The sequence below is a fragment of the Coloeus monedula genome (genome assembly GCF_965178545.1).
Source record: "Coloeus monedula genome assembly, chromosome: 3".
Classification (NCBI taxonomy): Eukaryota; Metazoa; Chordata; class Aves; order Passeriformes; family Corvidae; genus Coloeus; species Coloeus monedula.
Window position 1 is genome coordinate 8,130,810 of NC_138783.1, and position 20,779 is coordinate 8,151,588.

Genomic DNA, 20,779 nt, shown 5'->3' on the forward strand with positions numbered 1-20,779 from the left:
AGAGACATAATAATAAAATGACTGGTTTATGTATGGAAGCAGATTCTATGGAATTTAAAACTTGTAGAAAGGAAATACACATTAATATATTTTGCTTCTGCAGGCTTAGTGTATTCTTAGCATGTGATTTCACAGATCCTTAATATTTTTAAATACAGGTAATGAATTTGGACATCCAGAATGGCTTGACTTCCCCAGAATAGGGAATAATGAGAGCTACCACTATGCCAGAAGACAGTTTAATCTTACTGAGGATGATCTTCTTCGCTATAAATTCCTAAATGCCTTTGATAGAGATATGAATAAATTGGAGGAAAGATTTGGCTGGCTTGCATCTCCCCAGGTACGCTGTATATACAAAGTGGTAGGTTTTAGTCACCAGTTGAGTACATGTGTAGAGTAACAACATTTCCAAATTTGCATGCTGAAATTTTAAACACTATAGTGCGCTGTGTAATGCCTCATCATATATTTCAAGTTGTCAAAACATGGCACTGAAATATCTTCCACAGATAATAGAAACCTGAAACAGTCTTGTTTTAGCTTCATAGCATGGTCTTTTCCTATTATTTTTCCTATTTTTATTTAGTATCTGTGGATTGGATAAAGCAGACTATAAAATTGTCCGTAATCCAATCCAAGAATTGCTTTTAAAAAGAATAAATTGTTCTGACACTACACTTTATAAAGATAATTACTCCATTTCTGAGGAAAAACTCTCAATAGAGTCTGGTGTAAGTTATAGTTGCCCAGTTCTCAACCTGCCACTTCTGCATTTGCATTTTTTACATTTGTATCACACTGTAATTTTTATGAAAGAAGCTCAATTATTATCATTTCTCAGTATTTAATTATTTCATACTAGTCATAATCCACTTTAAAGATTTTTTTTTTTTTTAATTGATACCTACTTATTTATTAATGGCTTGAGCAAATAGAACAAAGGTGGTATGTGCAGCTGTTTAATGTGGCTTATCAAACCTGGTTCTTACACAGATTTCTAAAACACAACCAAAAAAAACCACATCCAGTGCTTCATTTTCCAAATTAATAACAGTGTATGTGATGCAGATCCCCATAACAAGTAGGTTGAAGATTTCATTTGACAAAAAGAAATCCATTTTTTACTAAAGGAAAGTGTGATGGAAAGACCATGTTACCAATCTTTGAGCAAGAATTTTTCAAGTGCTCTGGGCTGAACCTCCTTAATTTTACGTTGCCTTATAAAAAGTAAGCTAGAGTTTAGTAATCAAAAACTTTATATGACATTTCATAGATAAACGATTTCATTTTGGATGTTAATTCCTATATCTCTGTCACTTGAATATTTACCTATATTCCTTGAAATGAGGTACAGAAGCAGTGGGGTTTTTCTTGGTTTTGTTAATTTAGTTAGAAATGAAATATTTTAAGGTGTTGATTTGTTTTTTCCCCTAGGCCTATGTGAGTGAAAAGCATGAATCCAATAAGGTCATAGCATTTGAGAGAGCAGGTCTCATTTTTATTTTCAACTTCCATCCATACCAAAGTTATGTGGACTACAGAGTGGGTATTGAAACACCAGGAAAATATCCTTTTCTATACTGTTTTGCTTGTGAGGAAAATTTTAGAAGTTGAAAGCTGATTTTATTTCTTTTTTTTCTAATATGAATACAGCCTGTAGTTAAAAGGTAAGAAATCCCTTATGTGTCACCAATATAATCTTGCTTTAATTCTTTGTGTAGAGCAAAAAGATAATTTAGAAATCTGTTTTCTTCATAAGAGATAAGTTCGTAGAAAGCAAAAGTAAAAAATTGCAATATAAAGGCTTGTGATGCTTTGTTTTTTTGGAATTCTGTTGAGGTATGAAAAAGCAAGTAACTCCCACTTCCTAAATAAACTACAGACAGCCACTACAGTGGGATGATTCTGTGCATGGAGTCACACAGGAAAGTGCATTAGTGAAAACCTTCTTCAGGAAGTTTGTTTCTACTTTAAAACTGGGTGGACTGAGAATGTGCTCTTAGATCAGCTGAGCAGTAAATGAATACTTGAATAATTGGTTGGTTTTACATTTGTGTCCAAATTCTGAGTGTTGAGGGAGATTCCAAAAATTAAAGCTGATTTTCAGGAGGAATTTTAGTTGCCTAAATTCAGTTTCTTTCTTTGCCAAACACAGCTTAGTGACTTGTACTGTGACAGTTTAAAGCACTGACAGTTTAAAGTTCCAGTTTTAGCCCAGTCTTTATTTATCAGCCATTCTGGGTAATTCCGCATTTCAGTTGCTTTAGTTCAGTCACGGAACCATAGAATAGTTTGGGTTGGAAGGGACTTTTTAAACACCATCTTGTCCCTGCAGTGAGCAGGGCTATCTTCAACTAGATCAGGTTGCTTGTCCAGCCTGACCTTGGATGTATTCAGGAATGGAGCATCCACCACCTCCCTGAGCAACCTGTTCCAGTGTTTATCCACCCTCAGCGTAAAACAATTCTTTCTTATATTTAGTCTGAATTGACCCTCCTTCAGTTTAAAACCATTCCCCTTTGTCCTAGCACAACAGGCCCTGATAAAAGGTTTGTCCCCAGCTTTCTTCTGGGCCCCGTTCAGGTACTGGAAAGTTGCAGTAAGGTCTCCCCAGAGCCTTCTCTTCTTCAGGCTGAACAACCTCAACTCTTTAAGTCTTCACAGCCCTCTAATCACGTTCATGGCCTGCTCTGGACTCTCTCTAACAGGTTCATGTCTTTCCTATCTTGAGGATCCCAGAGCTGCACACAGTACTTTGTGGGAGGGAGAGCTCACCAGAGAAGAGCAGAGGAGCTATTTAGTATCTAGGGGAATTTCCTTATCTATTTTCTTTAAATATGTTGAGGTGTTTTAATGTTGATTAGGGTTTTTTCCTAACTTCTCTCCTGCTATTAGAACCATGAATTTTATGTATAGTTTTTTAATGGAACCATTTAACCTAAGACTTCAAAAAAGTATGTCCTATTACTAGGACATATGGTACCGTGCTAATAAATCCTCAGAACAACTTCTCCACTTGAAAAGGAATTCTTTATGATCTCTTTGAAACTTGGACATGAAGAGGAAGTACCTGAAAGCAAAAGTTTGTTGTTAGTCAGTTTGTTTCTTTTGATAAGTTAGTGGATTTTTAATTTGATACCCTTTGCTGTTATAAGCCAGAAGAGACAAATTGCTATAATATATTGATTAAATGGTTTTTAATTAAACATTTTTCTGAATGATACTGGGAATTGTGGGAAATGGGATGATCCTTTCACTGCTTAGGTTTGAGTTTGTTTTGTGGATTGAACTAGTCAAATGAGTGCATACAACACTTATCATTAAATTTGCCTTTATTAAGGACAGCTTTGGCCTATCAGTATATTGTAGTGATATATAAGCTGCTTTTATATAGAGCTTCTCAGATATGTTACCAGGTATGTTAAAGGTACAGAGCTTCCTGCCTGGCCTGCATTTTTGTAGGGAGTCCTCTGTTCTGAACTCACTGAAATTGTCATTCTTCTTTCAGCTGTTCTGTGTTCGTAGGCTGTTAGCATAACAAAGGTAATTCTACTTTTATAAGAGAAGTTGTAGTCAATAGACATTAGTGTTCTGCTGGTCCCACCTGGTTTGGAAAGTCTTTCTGTGGATATTCAGCCAGTCAATGTCTATATGAAAAGTCACAGTTGGTTTGGGGTCAGTTTTTCCTTCCTCCTTATACTTCAGTCTTCACTCTTGACTTATTTTCCTTGTCATTCAGTTGCTGTGTTGTACGACTTGTTCTCCTAAGATTCTGTACCTTGGTGTGAGGAATGCAAGGAATGAGACCTTAATTTTATGTGTGAGCATGGGAGTCCATAAATGCTGGGCAGTATGAATTGCTGCTAGCTTATCTCTGTTTGTATTTTGACATTTGATGTTGTCATATACTGCTAAAGCAGGAAAAAAATGACATGGGAAAGAGTGCTTTCTTTGTTTTACATGTTGCCATTTTTGCATAGCATGTATTGCAAAGCATTGTAGTCCCAGACTGAATGAATACCAGAGTGGCATGAATTTAGGGTTCATAAGGACATTCAGGTACTCATCTTTTCTCTCTGTTGAGCAGTGACAGGGTCTGAGGGGATGGTATGAAGCTGTGTCAGATTTAGATTGGATATTAGGAAAAGGTTCTTTACCCAACGGGTGGTTGGTCACTGGACCAGGCTCCCCAGGGCAGTGGTCACAGCACCAAACCTGACAGAGATCAGGAGCATTTGGACAGTGCTTTCAGGCAAGTGTGATTCTTGGGGCTGTCCTGTGCTGGACCAGGAGCTGGACTTGGATCCTAGTGTCTCTCTTCCAGCTCAGGATATTCTGTGATTTGAAGTCAGAGTTGTCCATAAGCAAATAGCTAGATTCAACCTGAGGAATCACAAATATTGTCATCAAAGTGCTGCAAAAGCATACTTTTAAAAAAAATCCCCACATTAATTCAGGCTCTCTGACATTTACAGCGTGCACCTCGAGCTCCTAATGAACAAGGAAGGTCATTTAAATGAGTCAGTGGCATGCGAGTGCTGGAGGCAAAGACGCCGCTTTGAAGTGCGGTTGTGTAACTGTCCCTGCCTGGTAGAATTCTGGCACGTTGAGACAAAGGACTTAATTTAGGATCAGTCAAATACTGAATTCCATCAAGGTAGTTGATACTTAAGGTTAATAGGTGTGAATAAGAAATATAGCATACTAATGTGGGAATGCATCTTTGATCTGCATGGGAGAAGACGGAGTCTGTGTAAGTATCAGAGTGGCATATTCTAGTGCCCGATTTCTGAGTCATGTGAAGGAAAAAGAAAAAAACATTTCTGTGCTTATGCTGGAATTTTACTTCATAAATTATGCTCTTTCAGAAGCCTTTTCATGAGAAAGACAGCTTGAACTAACGAATTATTTCTGCCTAATTTGCTTCAGTTTTGAGGTAGCTGAATAATCAACATCTAGGTCAGCTGTCTCTAGTTTTCTGGTTGTAGATAAAACTTTGAATGTTAACAGGAAAACCATTCATAAGTTTCTGATTTTATGTTTTTAATACTACCTAGGCCTTTCTGTGGGATAGTTCTTGGATTCCAAGGCCAGTCTGCAGTGAAAATTCAATATGGAAACCTTCTTTCCTCTATTCAAAGGGAGCATGGCTGAGAGGATGGAGAAATAACAGAAAAGGGGCTTAAAGATTTCAGAAACGACTCCTTTTCCTTCCTTGAGATTCCACACTTGATTTTGTTAAATAATTTTTCGTCTGTGTTGGAAGTCTCATTAAAATGAAGCTATATGTATGTATCCCCCCCCTTTTTTAACAAAGTTTGTTATCTTGGCTTAAAAGTAAATCTGCATTTTATGTTTATAATCACCAAGCAACATGAATTGATGTATTTCTAAATTTACATGTGGTTTAAACAAAAATCATATTTGGCTGAAGCAAAAAGGGACAGTACTGCCTCCCTCTCAGTACTTGTGCATGTGTCGAGTGCTTAAATGGCTTCAACTGTCATTGAAATATCCTGAGCTTAATTTTATCAGGCCAAGGTGTTTAACTTCATTACAAAATTTAGCCAAATACTCTCCATATGCTTTTTGTCACTTCTAGGTTGAATCCTTCGTCTTCAAAATTTACAGTGTGTGGAGAGGAACAACAGTGGTACCCTTCATCTTGAAATTATTTATGCTAGTTTTTCAGTGAAATTCAAGAATTATTAAAAACAAAATGGTCAAATCACTTTAGACTCTATCACCCCCACAAGCACCACTTTGATTCTTTTATCAGCAGTCAGTGTTGGAAAAAATACGAATTATCCTATTGTATGACTTGCATTTACTTTGCAAATGTGTCACTAAACATGTAGAAGATTAAATTTAAAAATTGTGTTAAAATATGTATTTCAAAACATTGTGAAAGCACAGTAATTCAGTAATTAATGTGGTAGATAATGTGTCAGTTTTTCCATTTTCAGCTCCATCTATACAAGGGTTCATTGCTTTTGCTGCTCTCCTCCCTTGTAGTGGGTAGGAAGTTTAGTTGGAGCACCAAACTGAACAGAAATCAGTTTGGTTTTTTCAGGTTTTTTTTTTCCAGTGAGAATACAGGCTAGTATTTCCAACACTGTCACGAAAACAAGAGACCTCACTGCATAAAAAAATCCTTCTATTATGTACTTAGTTAAAATGTACATCTGTTGTTTAACATTTTTGTGAAAGTAATCTTCAGAGAACTAGATGCCTGAAAAATTCTGAAATGTGAAAACTGACTTTTTTGTGAGGCTTTAAGTTGGAAGGCAAATGCACATGTTTACCAAACTAGTTATTTTTCCCAGACAAATATCTAATTTGTTAAGATCTAAAATTCTTTTGTGACCCCCTTATTCAGGATCTGGTTAACAGTACTTACACAAAATAGGCTATATATGTGTGAAGACATGGTGATATTAACTTCAGCAGTGCTCTCTGGCAATACAGACATAATTTTATGAATTGTTTTTGAAACAGCATGGCCATAACGATGGCATTTGCTGTAAATAGTTTTAAGGGAATCATTAAACATGTAAGGACTTTCAACAACATTGATAACTTATTAAATACAATGTGTAGTGTAGATCACAGATGCAAGCCATGAAATGCTCCATGGAGACATTCTCCTGCCATGTTAATAAAAAATGTGGTGGAACAGTAGCAGACATTGCTGCTGCTGAAAGGACACTGAAGAGTGACTAGATCTTGTATTTTTGTGGCTTTGCTTGTTGTACATGACAACAAATGGATGGTAATTTGAACGTGTTTATAAGATAAAGGAGGGGAGAGGTGTGTGTGGTGTGCACATGAAGGCCTTTGAGGACTGAAGCTGGCAAAGTATAATTTTCCAATTTTTTTTTTTTTTTTTTTTAAATAAGGAAAGATAACAAGCATGAGGATCTTTGGGCACCTGCCCTGTAGAACTCAACAACTAGCTTGGCAGTTTTGGACCATTCCTTCATTTTGCTGCAAACACTTGTGGGGAAGGGATTAGTTACCATTCGTGGTTTGGGAGATAATTGACAGCTTTGCTCTTTTCCTCATGTGCATTTACTTTTCTTCATTGCAATCTTCTAGACTGAAGTGTCTCAGAGTAAATTTGTGGTTACTTCTGTGTGATGTCATGCTTCAGCATTCCTTGTCACTAGAGATTTCAATCAATAAGGCTGGTGGTTGGGAAATTTTTCAGCTCATCTGATGGAATTGTGTAAAGAGACTTGAAAACAATTCTGTTTATATCACAATCCTTCAGGTTTTGAGCAGGCCTGTTTTCAAAAGGTTGAGCAAACACAGAAGCCCAAGAACAGCTTGAGAACCACTGACTTTTTTGAAAGAGTGTTGCTTCACTCATCCCTAATCCTATTAAATACAAGCTCTAGGAAAATAAGATTCTTCCACAGCTTAGAATAGAGGAAGCAGATTGTGAGTAATAGAGCACTGTTATTTCCCTCGCTTTTTTGGGTGGTGGGGAATGGGGATTGCTTTCTGTTGTAATTTCAGGAGGGAAAAAGATGCTTTAATTATGTCCAATCAAGAAAATACAAGGTACTGAAATAATAAAAAAATTAAAATATTCTGTTTGGTTTTGTCTCATATAAGAAAAAATTGACTTTTGAACATGAGTTAGATCTCTATTTCCCCATTTATTTCCTTATGTTTTCTGACTTTATTGTTTCAACTTTATCTTTTATTTTTCACTAAATCAGTTAGAATCCTTTTAAGTAACTACCGGTATTCCAACTCATTGCTACACTTTGTTAAATAATTCAACCCATTTTAACAACTCCAGTCAGAATGTTTGTCTCTTAAAAAGACTTCTCTTAGAATATATTCTTTCTTTTGTTCCTCTGTGCTGTAATATTTCAAACTTTTTTTTTTTCAGAAGACTCTCAAAGGACTTGTGGGGTTTTCTTCTGTAAAATTACATGCTTTTCTCATTGACACTTGATCAGATTCTGACAGACTGTAAAATATTGCTAAGTACTGATGGATTTTGGTGGTCACAATTATGTTACTTCTTAAATGCAATTCAAATGCATCCTTTTGTTTAGTGGTACATTTTTAGTCTAGTTTGTCACCTGAAGTGCTGTGCATATCTGATGTAATGTAATAAACTTCTCATTCATGGCAGATTGCAGAAGACACTGGCAGGTACTCCCTTTCATAGGAGTCACTATGCTAAAGTTAAATTTTCAGGACAAAACTTCATATGACTTCTATGTGTTCTGAATGTTTTTCCACTCTTAGGTTTGTTATGATTTTTGCTTTATATTGAATATATCAGCATGCTTCCATTCCTGCAGTTTTAGATTTTTTTGCTTTGATTTCTTTCCTGTTTAAGAGTAATTTGGCATAGTTCCTTAACAGTTGCCTTTAAGTATAAAATCCTTCTGGATTCTGATGCTGGAGAATATGGAGGGCATCAAAGGCTGGACCACAATACAGAGTACTTCTCTGAAGAATATCCTCACAATTATCGACCTAATTCAATTATGGTAAGTAAATGGTTTGGGGTGTTTGTTTGTTTGGAGGGGGTTTGTTTGCTTTTTTTAATTCTACTTTAATCTGTGTAAGTCTTGCAATTCTTTGGACAAATATGGAGTCTATTCTAGTATCTGGGGGAGGGAGAAATTTTAATTTATTTCCTGAAATTAACCTTTGTCTAAATACAGTAGAGATAATAACATTATGATTTGATTATAACCAATAATGTTAACTAATTTTTCTCTTTCAACCTTACCTTTATATTTCCATGCACTTTTGCAGTGTCTGGCGCACAGTGTTCCTTGCCAACATGCATGAAAACCTACTAATACGCTTTTGAGTTACTATCCTTGATATTACAATTTGCTTTATATTCATGTCTGAGAAACTCCATCTTCATGCTTGCTTTGTTTGAAGCTCTGCAGAAACTGAATCTTGGTTTGCTGTCTTAAAATCATGTGCTTAACTCTAAGAATTAGAGCAAATCATGCGTTTGCCAACTGGCTTTTTCCTACTCAGTTTACAGAAAAACTTTGCCAAATGGAACAGAATTTTTCTGTTCACATCAAGAATTTCAAAGATCTCTAAAGTGATATGAGTAATGGACAAAGACTTTCCAACAAATCACCTGAGATGAATTGGGAGACATATCCTTGCATACAATTTCTGTTAGCTGAGGTGGTCACTAATAAAACTCTACCTTTCTTAATTGCTCTTGAAATCAGAATCATTACAATTAGCAATTTGAATACTATATTTTCCCCATTCTTTATGTAGACATATATATGTGCACATATTTCCCATTCTTTATGCATTCACATATGTCTGTATGCTCACAAGCACAAGAAAATAAGATTCAAAAAGGCTGAGAATTAAGGCAAGAGTTCACTGAAAAAATTCTCAAAACACTTATATTGCTGAGTAGATTTTTATACTTAAAACATTTGTGTGGGTGAGGGGTATGTGTCTCTATGCACAGGTGTATTGGTACACATGAACACCTGCAAATAAGTTACACTTGTAACCTTAAGAGCCTGCAAAAATGGAGCATCTGCACTGATTTGTGTGGGCCACTCCTCTTCCATGGCAGAACGGAACATGAATTTCTAATGTCACATCTAAACTTTTCTCATGAGATCTAAACTCCTGAGAATTATTGTCACTTCTAATCTCTCCCTCTCTTTCTTTCACTGTATCCAGAGTATTGGCATTTCTTTCATTTGCCTGATTTAAAATAATTTCATTACATAAAAAATTTTTGTGCTTTCGTTGTGCTTGGTGTAAAGGATCTTAGGAATGGTTTTTTGTGGGTTTTTTTTTAAAGTATCTGCATGTGACAATGTCCTCATAATGTGGGTAAGTATTTGTGCTAATTTGAAATGAAAGGTCTAGGATTTCATTCCTGAAGGTTATGTAGCAAAGTAATGCTTCCAGAATTCTTGCTTCGTGTGCCCAATTCAAATACATTGCCTGGGTGATTGGAGAGCATCTTAATTATCTATCACTAACTTTTGCAAGCCAACTAACTGTAATTCGGAATGTATATTTCACATTTAGTCCATTTGATGGTGAGTGCAAGCCATCCAAGGCAGAAAAAGAATGACAGAATGTGAAGCTGCTGTTTGTTAGGAGCATGTGGAAGATAAGGCATGTGGCAAACACAGCAGCAAATGCACTTGTGCAGCATAAGCTGTGGCATGGCAATGGCACCTCTAGGTAAGAAAGAAACCCAGCAGCATGGGTCAGGTAAACTTTCTCTCACATCCTTAATATTCACAATTCACAGACCACCTTCAGCCAACCCCCCAGAGGATGCCCCATGCACCAAATAAAGGTAAAATACCAGTGAAAGGACACCGAGTAAAAGTAACTGGGGAAAAAAACCTGGAAAACCTAAATTTAGCAAATAGATCTTCATGTAAGGAAGAACAGAAGTTACAGTAAATGCCTCCAGCTGCTATTTTGCAGTAAAACAAAGATGTTTTATTTTAAATAGCAATTTACATTGAAGTTGTTGGGTAATTTGTCCTGTTTAGGTGTTTCTTTAGGCTTAATTGCAGTTTCTAAAATCCAACTCAAAAGTCTTCCCATCAGATTTCTTTTCAGGTAATGTATGATGCCACCCTGATAAACTCATAAAAGTTATTTTCCTGCCATTTAATAATTATTTTATTTTCTTTTCATAATTCATGAGACTTAAGTTTGTTGTTTCAAAAATTTTAGTTCCTCCTCCACCACAAACTTCAAGGAGGTAGTTTTTTAATGGCAGATGCACCTCCCTTAAGGTGTATGAGTAAACATTGTCAGCAAAACATGCCCAGAGGGTCGTGACAAAATGGAATCATATGCAATAATTCTGCTTCTCAAGTCAAGCTTAAATAGCACCCAAATGCGTTACAAAAATAGAAGATTAAATGTGACATGATTCATTCTAAAAAAACCACTTAATAAAAGAAATATTCAAGCTGGCATATCAAAATGAGAAGAAGGGAGATATGAAATTCCTGGAGCAAAGAATCCTGGAAGAAGATGAAGCTTTGTAAGTGCTGCTGAGCATTCCACTGTACAATTTTCAGGCTTGTTTAGTAAAGCTATTAGAGGGCCAGAATTCAAAATCATCAGAAACACCCTGAAAATACCATAGAAAGTGCACAGAAATTTCCTTTGTAATATGACTTATTTAAATAATTGTACTAATTTTTCCATTTCACTGCTTTTTTATAATGGATTATTAACAAATATATGAAATGTACATAACATTCCATGTAATCAAACTTTCTAATAACGAGCTGTGAACCATTTTGTCACTTTTTACCCCAGCTTCATTTCTGTTTACAATTCCACTGTGGTATTCTCATACTTGTCTTTTTTGGGTTATGTTTTATAAAAGATGTGTGCTTTTTGAATGCTTCTACAAACCTTTAGTCTTGCTTATGTCTCATCATCGCTTTGCAAGATGTAAATTAAGTGCTGCACACACATTTCAACCCCTGCCAGATCTTAGTGCCCCTTTAGGGATTAATTCATTTGTTGGTAACGAATTTGGCTTTTGTGGTTGGATGTGAAATTTAGGTGTGGGGCAGGGGGAAGAAGTAGTATAATATTTTAATAACATGTCACTCAAAATGTTTTGTTGGTCTTTTCTAAGTTATCCAACTTGACTAAATTTTACTGCAGGAAAGAGCTAGCTATCAATAAGTTTCCTACTAAAGTCCCAGCAAAAGTTTGGATTTATATGAAAATGGAGGGGGGTTATACTTTGTGCACCAACAGAACTGAGTAATAAGGCTAAGTGGAATATTGCAGAGGATGTTGTGTCATTGGAAAAGTAGTATATGATTTATTGTGAAATATAATTGCTTAACATATTTCAACTTCCATAGATTCACTTTTTCTGTAGTTCATTCCAATTAGTTAAAAAAATAAATAGATGTCAGAGTATTCCTTTTCTGTTGTCCCCAGTGCTGTCTTTTTTCTGATTCTCTATTTTTGGCATTCAGTGACATAATCTTTTCACATTAAATGAAAGTGAAATTATGTAGTTTATTTTAAGAATATCCTTATTATAGGCTTGGGTTTTTAACCTTGACCCCAATGTATACTATTCAATGTCAAAGTGCAACTTCCTGCTTCCTTGAGTCTGTGGACAAATTAAAATACTCCCATAGACTGAAATGATCTAAAAGCTTTTAGTGACCTTAGCTTTGAAAATACTCATTTAAATAACTTTCATGATAAGGATTTATGTATGGAATTTTAAGGGACTGATGTAATCTTTAACTGTTGTCTCCCCTGGCATGCACAAATATACAGATTAAATGAAAGAACATTTGTAGTTAACTGTTCAAACAAGGTGAATCAGTCAGAATTTAATACTAGAAAGGTCTTTTTGATTTTTAGCTCTTGATGATTAAGACTTCTAAATGCATTTGTTCATCTTCATTGGTTGTTTGACTTCTTAAAACCACCAGCAAATGTAATGCTTCCAAAGTTACTCTGTCCGTAATTTTGTTTTATCCTATCTTCCTTGTCAGTCTACTTGTTTTTCAGGGGGTTTTGCCATCTCTTTTAGAGTACTTTTTGTCAACGTGAAAGAAGAGTGCGAAGATAATACAGGAGCAATTTTGAGACACACCCTGTGCAATATATGGACTTCTTTTGCATAAATGAAGCAAGACAGTCTAAGAAATTATTTTCTGCATATTCATGCTGTACAGCTGTAAATTGAAAAACAAATTGGAAGGCAGAACTTCACATTCTTTTAAGCGTACCTTCTTTGTCATGTGCAATATCTAGCAAAATGAAAACCAAAATGTGTGAGGTTTTGTATAATAAATTATAGTCAGAAAGGAAGAGCTATCATCTATTTTATTCTTTGATGGTTAATTATATTCTCAGAATAGTGTCCGTGTGTGACAGTTAGTGGTGATACAGGGACAGGAGATTGTCTAAAGCCCTCATTTTAATTAAAAGTTTGGGATAATGTTGGCACAGACTCTTGTGACATTGCCTTCTGCATCTACCAGCTGCAATATGTGCTACTGAGTATTCTTCTGCAGTGCCTGATCTAGCTCTGAGTTCTAGTAATTCTCCCATCTGTTACAAAATGACCTTGAAATTATTTTTAGGGCTTGGTGTTTTCCAATCCTGAAAGTCAGATGAAGAGTAGTTCATTGCAGTTCCAGCCAATTTCAGTTGTGCTTGCACCTGGTACTGAATTAGTCTGACAGATCTGAAAGTAGCAGTTGTCATTTGCAGAATCTCTTGCTCGTGGGTTTTTAGATACATTTGGAGATTGCTGAGTATTTTAGTCCTCTCCTGGAATATATAAGGTGATATTTCTGCTTATAGCTGCTGCTGTTCACAGGTGCTTCCTACATGTAGTATTCCTGTACTCTTCTTAACTCTTTTAATGTCTTTTTTTTTCCTTGAAGTTATCTGGATATTCATAGAAAAAAACGTATAAGGAGTAGGCGTTTGGCTGAAAACATCTTGCATTCCTGGCCAGTAGTAGTACCAGTTGTTTTTTCCCTGTTTGTGAGATAGCCATCATGAATAGACTATGATCTTGACAGAACTCCATGTGTGTTGGTGGCAAAGCGGTTGGCTTTAAAAAAATCTCCTTTTGTTTTTTTTTTTTTTTTTTTTGTCTCTTTACTAGAGATACTGTTTGAATGCCAGAAGCCTTCATCTGTGTGGGACTTGCCTCGTTGCAGACAGTGTAACTGCCTCATATTGACATGCAGTATAAAAAGGTCAAAGGTGCTAACAAAAACCTGTTTTGTATTTGACTTATAAACAAGATTCCTGTCCCCCACCATCTTCTTTGTTAGCACATCTGCTGATGAAGTAACAGCAGTTACTCCATTCCTGCCAAATTGAGAATAAAAAGACTTTCAGTGATATTTTATGACTAAATGTTTGAAAGTTAACTTTGTCAAAAACTGTCTTTGCGGCTGAGTCATCCTGTCTCAAACAGATTTGATGTCTCCAGTTCCCACGTTACACTCCCCCATTGGAAAAGGCCTCATGAACCTTCCTTGAGTGTCTTTTTAGATGTCTTGATGGCTTCCTAAAGTAGTGGAGTTTGTGTGAACCTTAGAGGGCTCGAGGTTGTGAGTTAGCAACTGGTATAGAGAGCAGAGGGACAATTCGCTGAGATCTAAAGACATGAATAACCTGGTCTGACCTCAGAGCTCACCCTGCTGAAAGCAGGGAGTTTGGGTCTCCTGAGGGCCTTTCCAGCATGGGTGAGCCTGGAAGGGAGGAAGTGGCTGGAAAGGGTGTTCAGGATGAGCAGAAAGCTTGACACAGAAGAGAGACACTGATGGTGATTTGATTGATGTGAATCAAGATGTGGGTTAGCTATGAATGAATTGTCTTTAGTGTTCTGTTCTTTGGGTTTTCACTTCTGTCCATGTTCATCAAGTGAGCCTTGGGAAATGGTGAAGGAGACATGAATGGGATAAAATTTGTGATCAGAAAAAGCAGGTTAAAAGAACAGAGATCAATAGAACTGAAGCTGGTAATTGAAAGTATATAATTCAGCAACAGTATATGAAAGAATAAACTTCTGAGACACGCTTCCCAGGGTATGGAAAAAGTAAAAAATTGCGTATCTCTGATAATGTTTTTTGCTGATGAATACCTAGGTTTCCTGTGATGGTTTTAATCAAGAAATCTCTTTGTACTTTTAGTATACTTGTCTATTTATAGATAGCTATATATCTCAGGCTGTATACTATATATATAATGAAGAAGGGCAAGACGGTGATTTTGCAAATCCACTGATTGGAAGAGCACCTTAAGAAAAAAAAAGGCAAGTCCCTTGACAAAGGGAAGACTCAAAACTTTGATGGACAATATGGACAATACAGGAGTAGTCAGTGCCTTTTTTTGGCTCTGACTCCAAGGGCAAAGCCTGCTTTCAGACCCTTTCTGTGTGACAGTGCACCACTGAAAATAAAGTGGCAGAGCAATAGGTTAAAGATGCTGTATATAAGTGAGAAACACCCAGAGGCTTGGATGATTTCAGTGATGTGATTGCAAGGCTGGTGACTATTATCTGAGAAAAATCATAGTGGCCAGGGGAAATTTCTGACAACGGAACTAAGGCTGAAAAGGAAGGCTGAGGGGTCCGTAGGGAAGTTCCTCAAGAAGTCAAGAACCACCTCCTCTTGGAATCTCTGTCCAGGCAAGTGGGTTACATGAGATGGGTCAGTCAGAAAGCCATCCTGGATTTAGCAAAGTCAAAACATGCACGGTCAGCCTGATTGCTGTCTTGATGAAATGACTCAAGCTGTATGCACAAGGTTGCTCCAGTCAGTTCAGTAAGACTTTCAGCCTGGTCTCCTGCAGCATTCCTGCCTAAGAGCTGAGGATCTACAGGGCTGGATAAGATTGTTGGGTCACTGGGTTTGGCTGGGCCACTGCAATGTCAGCAATCAGAGGCCCAGTGTCCAGCTGTTGTTTGGTATTGAGGATACTGATACTGTTTGGAGTCTTGAGCAGTGACCAGCATGATGAGACAGAGCACAGTTGTAGGTGACACTGAATTGGAGTGAACCATTGATCAATTGAATGTTGAAGGTCCAATCCAGACATATCTAGAGCTAAGGATTGTCCATACTTTTATATATTTGAAGGTGTCTGGTCTCAAACATACAGTAAAACGCTTGCATTTCAACTTATCCTGTCAGCAGTGAATTCCTGACTCTTTTAATCGTGTCATTTAATGGCAGATTGAAGCATATGCTTGGAGCACAGTCAGCTTGGTACAATGGCTTGAAACAGTCAGTACGGTCAGGAAAAATATGGAGAAAATAAATTTAAGTTAAGGGGGATATGTTACTATGAGAGTGGTAATTCAGGTGAAAGGGGCTGAAGGAAAAGGAATCATATTGGAGTGAAAAGGCTGAGGAAGTTCTGTGGTTCAGGCTATCAGAAGGAGGAGTGGAAGTGAGAAATCTGGGCTGAAAACCCTGCTGGGATCCTGGGCAGATAATCTTCCAGTTTGCACCTTACCTCAGGAAAGACGAGTGATCTTCCCAACCTTGCTGGTCACATTTTTCTTCCTCAGTCCATCACACAAATGTTCTGTCTGTTGAAACAAGTAACAAAGCCACAGCACACAGAACATAGTATTTCTGGAAATATTGTTGGACTGGGGGAAAGGCATACTACTTATGTATTTGTAACAAGTGTTATCTAATACTTGTGTAATACTTTTCCTTTTAAAAAAATTGTACACCAGTGGAATGAATAATTAGTAATCTTATTTGTAATTATTAATATGTTTAATCAACAATTGGTATTTTTTTCATTGTTCATGCCTTAATTGTTTTTGTAGCAAATAGCCTTGGAGGTGGTTACACTGTCCAATGAAATAAGATTAGGAGATAGTGCCATATGTGGCTTTTCTATGGTTTAGCAAGAAGCCCACCAACATGAAAAACTCTAAAATGCATGTTTAATTTCCCTAGGTAAGGACAAAGTATGTGACTAAAGTAATAAGCTGGCAGATACTTCACAGCAAATGGAAAACACTTCTGTCATTAGTTTAAATACAATCATCTGCACAAATTCTGAAATTGTGCTTAAACCAGTTTTAAAATCGTGATTGTCAGTGAAGTGGTTGGAGCTGGATGATCCACACTGCTCTCAGATTCTCAGATGATGTAAATTGACTTTAAAGGAATTGGGCTAATTTACTCCTCCTGGGATCTGACACATTATTGACCAGAATATAACTGAGAATTGCTGTGTCCTCTATTAACGTTAATTTTTATTCTCTTAACTGAAGTAACATTTTACAAATTCTTTCTTAGAAAACTTATTTCTGTTTGTTCCTTCTCCTTTCTCACTTCATCATCCAAACCCAGAGCGATGAATTTCTCAGTACACAACTTCAAAATCTCTCCTTTATCTATATATTTTGAGGTAGTTGACTTCATTAAGTGTTTCCTCTCCTGCACAGGTTTATAGAAGCTATTTATCACAGAAACCTTAGGGGAAATCATTATGTTCACTGCCTTTCAAGAAGCATTGGACACAGTTCTGTCTGGTTCAGTGAAGATCAGCTGTTCTTTCCCTTTTTCTCCTTTTCCTAAAGCTCTTTCCTTTATTGCTTTACTCCGTTTTGAAAACAGTGAAAGCCTTTCATGCCATCAGGCTCTCGTTAGCAGATAACGCAGTCGAAATTGCAGAATATTAGACATTCCACAGAGATGAAGGATAGTCTAAAAGAGGACGTTGTCAGACTGAAGCCAATAATCTTCAATCTTGTGTTACCTTTTATAATTGCATTTTTATTGACTTGTTCAGAAAACACATTCATAGACCTGACAATTGATGGAGTACCATGTATCAAGGTAATTGGTGGATAGCACATATCGGTCTTGTTTGCTGATGGTGACCGCTCAGCTTGGAAGGAATGCTGTGAAAAATACATCGCCACATTTTGTGATCTATGAGGACTAAATATGTGTTATTTTTGTGGTATGCAGGGAAAAAAGGGGAAGACAAATGCGATCATTTACATGGTTAATTTTGATTCTGTCCAATCTTGAGAGTGAGTTTTATTGCTCAGACACTGACATTCCATAGACATGCCAAGAGTGTGAAGAATATGCTGCTGTGTCATATTGCTGGTATTTACCTGTAGCAAATGACATCACAGGCCTTGGGACAACTGTAATTCACAGCAGAAGGGAGTTGCAAAATTTTGTCATTTATCATTGACCAGTCTGTTGACCTAGATGTCCTCAGGTTTCTGAAACTGGTCGTTGTAAGTCATATGAGGCCCTCTCCTGGTAGCCACCTAAAATATATCATGATGAGATAGTAAAAAAAAAAAAAAGTAGAAAAGAGATTGAAAATAGATTGTAATCAGTCTGCCTTTTAAATTTTTGTCTTGTGTAATTCCAGTGCTAGGGACTAAGCAGTTAATAATCATACTTTAAATATTATACTTACGACCCAAAACACTGCACAAATGAAAGATTTTTAACAGTTAAAATATGGGGATTTTTTCCAAATGTTGTTATTAAGAAGTTGGGTCCTGTAAGGTTTCTGGGTTTTTCAGCTGTTCTTGTTCTTGTCACGTTTTTCCCAGGTGTACATTCCAAGCAGAGTGGCTCTTGTGCTTCAGAACACGGATATCCCAAAGTGAAGTTCTCTGTAACTACTACCGAGGAAGCAAGTCACCAAGAAGTGCTGATACACTGTACTAGTACTAAGTATAACAAAACTTGCTCTAAGGAGGCTTTCTGAGACTGAGTATAGTAATATTAGGTGTTTAAAATGTAAGATTAATATTCACATGTAATTGCAGAGCTCTTGACTTGCTAGACCCTCTTTTGAGGAAGCTTTACAAAGAGGCAGAAAGGAAAACGTTGGGTTTGTAGTTCTAGTAGTACAAAATTACACTTAAGGTGTTGCAAAGCAGCAGGTATTCTCAATTAAAATGTTGTTTACAGAACTTTATCAGGAATGATAAGAGTGATCCTGCTCCAAAGTTTGTAATTTCTTATAATCCTCATTTTGATAGTGAATTCAAATATTCATTATATATTAATGCTTCTTACTAAAAGTAAGTAGTTTGCTTAAATAAAACTGAAGTTTTTGGCTAAAAGGCAGCCTTAACGGTTTGTGGGACCTAATTTGAGGCTCCTCTTCTTCAATGAAGTCTAACATGGAATTAGAAATGTTTATCCAAAAGGATGAGAAGGTCCTCTGAGAGTCTTGTACTTTGCCATTTTTTATTTAATTAAAAATGCACAAAAATGCTGGGCAGCAAAACGAGTGGGCCGGTTGAGTGGTGGCCTGCTGATGCTATTGTGTGTGCTGGTTATCTGCTCCCACCTAATCGCTTAGTCTGAGCATCTCACTTGTTGCAGCTGGACAAAAGTCACACAACTCTTTTATTTAGATCACTAAAATGTTCAGTGAGAAGCATGTTTTGGTCTTAATGCAACAATACCACACTGGAAGAGGTACTTAAAGTGCAGTTCTTCCCACTGCATTTATTTCACTGACATCAGGACCTTGCAGTACTGATTTCACTACTTCCAGAAGCTGCCTTTCAGCTTGGAACATGATGATGTTCTTGCACTTTTATAACTTTTGAAACATTGCTTCTCATGAAGAAGCAGTCTCAAAATACAGTGATCAAACTAAGGTGTTTTTTTTGATTAAAATTAAGATAGTTAATTATTGGAGTGCTGCTAAGATAATTCAAGTGAGTTCCTTCACGAGCTACAACTTTTTTGTAAAGAGTAAGATTTTGTATATTTGAAAATGTATTGCAGAGTATTCTGGAAAATTAATACCAAATTAACGAGACATGCTTTATTTTGTTCCATTTATTTAAAAACATATTTGAATTGGTTCTGAAATGAATGTCTTTTGTACAAATCTGAATTTTCTAACTTTTAAAGTAGCCAAAGAGGAAGATGTCCGTGACCATTTCCAAGTCATAATTTTACCCAGTTTCCTTTGTGAACCATTGTGTAAACTACTGAAGAGTTGGTGCCAACACTGACAATCTATTCACAGTTCTTGGAATGCTTACTTGTGGCTTACTTCCTAAGCAAAATAAGGGATGGAATAATGCAGCATGATGGAAAAGAGTCTTTTGCAGAGTTCACACTGAGAAGACTTTGTGGACATCCCCAGTCTGATATGTTCTGTGTGGCAGAGAATGTTATATTGCAGTTGAGTACCATAGGATCATGCTTCATTTTCCTCTACACCAGTTTGATCATTGTTTGGTTGTGGGCTAATAAAAGCATTCCTGTTACGCTATGACTTTAAATAAAATATACTGAACTGTTTTAGCAACTGGAACTGATTATCTTTTTTTTTTCCCAGATTGTTTTCCTTGTAGTGAAATAACGAGCAACTTCTAATACATGTTATATTTACATTGTATTGATCTAATATGTTTTATAGGGTGGTTTGTTGTTGGTTTTTTTTTTACTGGCACCAGTTCCAGGTTTCAAAATGTAATGCAAGGCAAGCGTCTGTGTCAGAACTTTTTCCAAGAGAAGGAATAAATGTATGATGTGAAGTATAAACTGTAAAATTACATGCAAAATAAACTCTGAGGAGGAGAAAACAAATACATATATGGTTTCATTCCTTGCATTGTAAAATGACTTTACAGTGGTCTTAACACTGAAAGATTACATTTTGTCCCATCCTGAAATCAGGGACTTGTCTTGTTCAAAAAAAAAATCATAATAAGATTGGTAGAATATTTTTTCCTATGCATATTTTCTTTAACATAGTGATAGATTAATAAAAGTGAACCACAAAATTTGCAAGGTAAACATGCAACTACAGAAAGCATAATAATTAGGGTTTTTTGGAGCCCTCCTCTGCATTTGTGAGAGTGCTACTGCCTGTCTTGCAAGGCTGGAAAATTTTCCCTTGCAATACCCCTGGAAAGCCAATTTCTTCCTCCTGCCGTTTGAATTTTGATGGATTATGAAGAGAAATTAAGCTTTCACCTTCCTTCTAGTGACACTCTGATTGCAACCAAGGCTCGTCCTTACGGTCATGTTCTGAGGCTGTCACCATATCTGGTTGAAGCCTGACACATTCTGAGAAGCACAGGAGCTCCAGAGCTTTTTTGCTTGGCCACACCTCAAATCAGCACTCCTTAGTTCTGTCACAGAAGTAAATGAAGTGGTCTGTGGTGATTTATCCCAGGGCACAAAGCTCTCCACAAATATTCAGACATAGTGAAGGAACACTCTTTAAAAATAAC

The 20,779-nt window shown here is 36.6% G+C and overlaps 1 protein-coding gene across 3 annotated transcripts in view; it reads left to right on the forward strand.

Annotated features, from left to right (window-relative positions):
* Positions 1-20,133, forward strand: part of GBE1 (1,4-alpha-glucan branching enzyme 1) — a 143,116-nt gene extending 122,983 nt beyond the window's left edge. The window contains exons 13-17 of one of the 3 annotated variants that reach the window (XM_082277896.1): positions 159-343; positions 1,438-1,566; positions 8,400-8,519; positions 10,300-10,342; positions 18,122-20,133. In XM_082277896.1, coding sequence (XP_082134022.1) covers positions 159-343; positions 1,438-1,566; positions 8,400-8,519; positions 10,300-10,342; positions 18,122-18,279 — 635 coding nt within the window. In that variant the 3' untranslated portion in view covers positions 18,280-20,133. Of the gene's footprint in view, positions 1-158; positions 344-1,437; positions 1,567-8,399; positions 8,520-10,294; positions 10,343-18,121 lie in introns of all 3 variants that reach the window. The other 2 variants (XM_082277894.1, XM_082277895.1) reach the window with 2 other exon arrangements.
* The last annotated feature ends 646 nt before the right edge of the window (positions 20,134-20,779 follow it).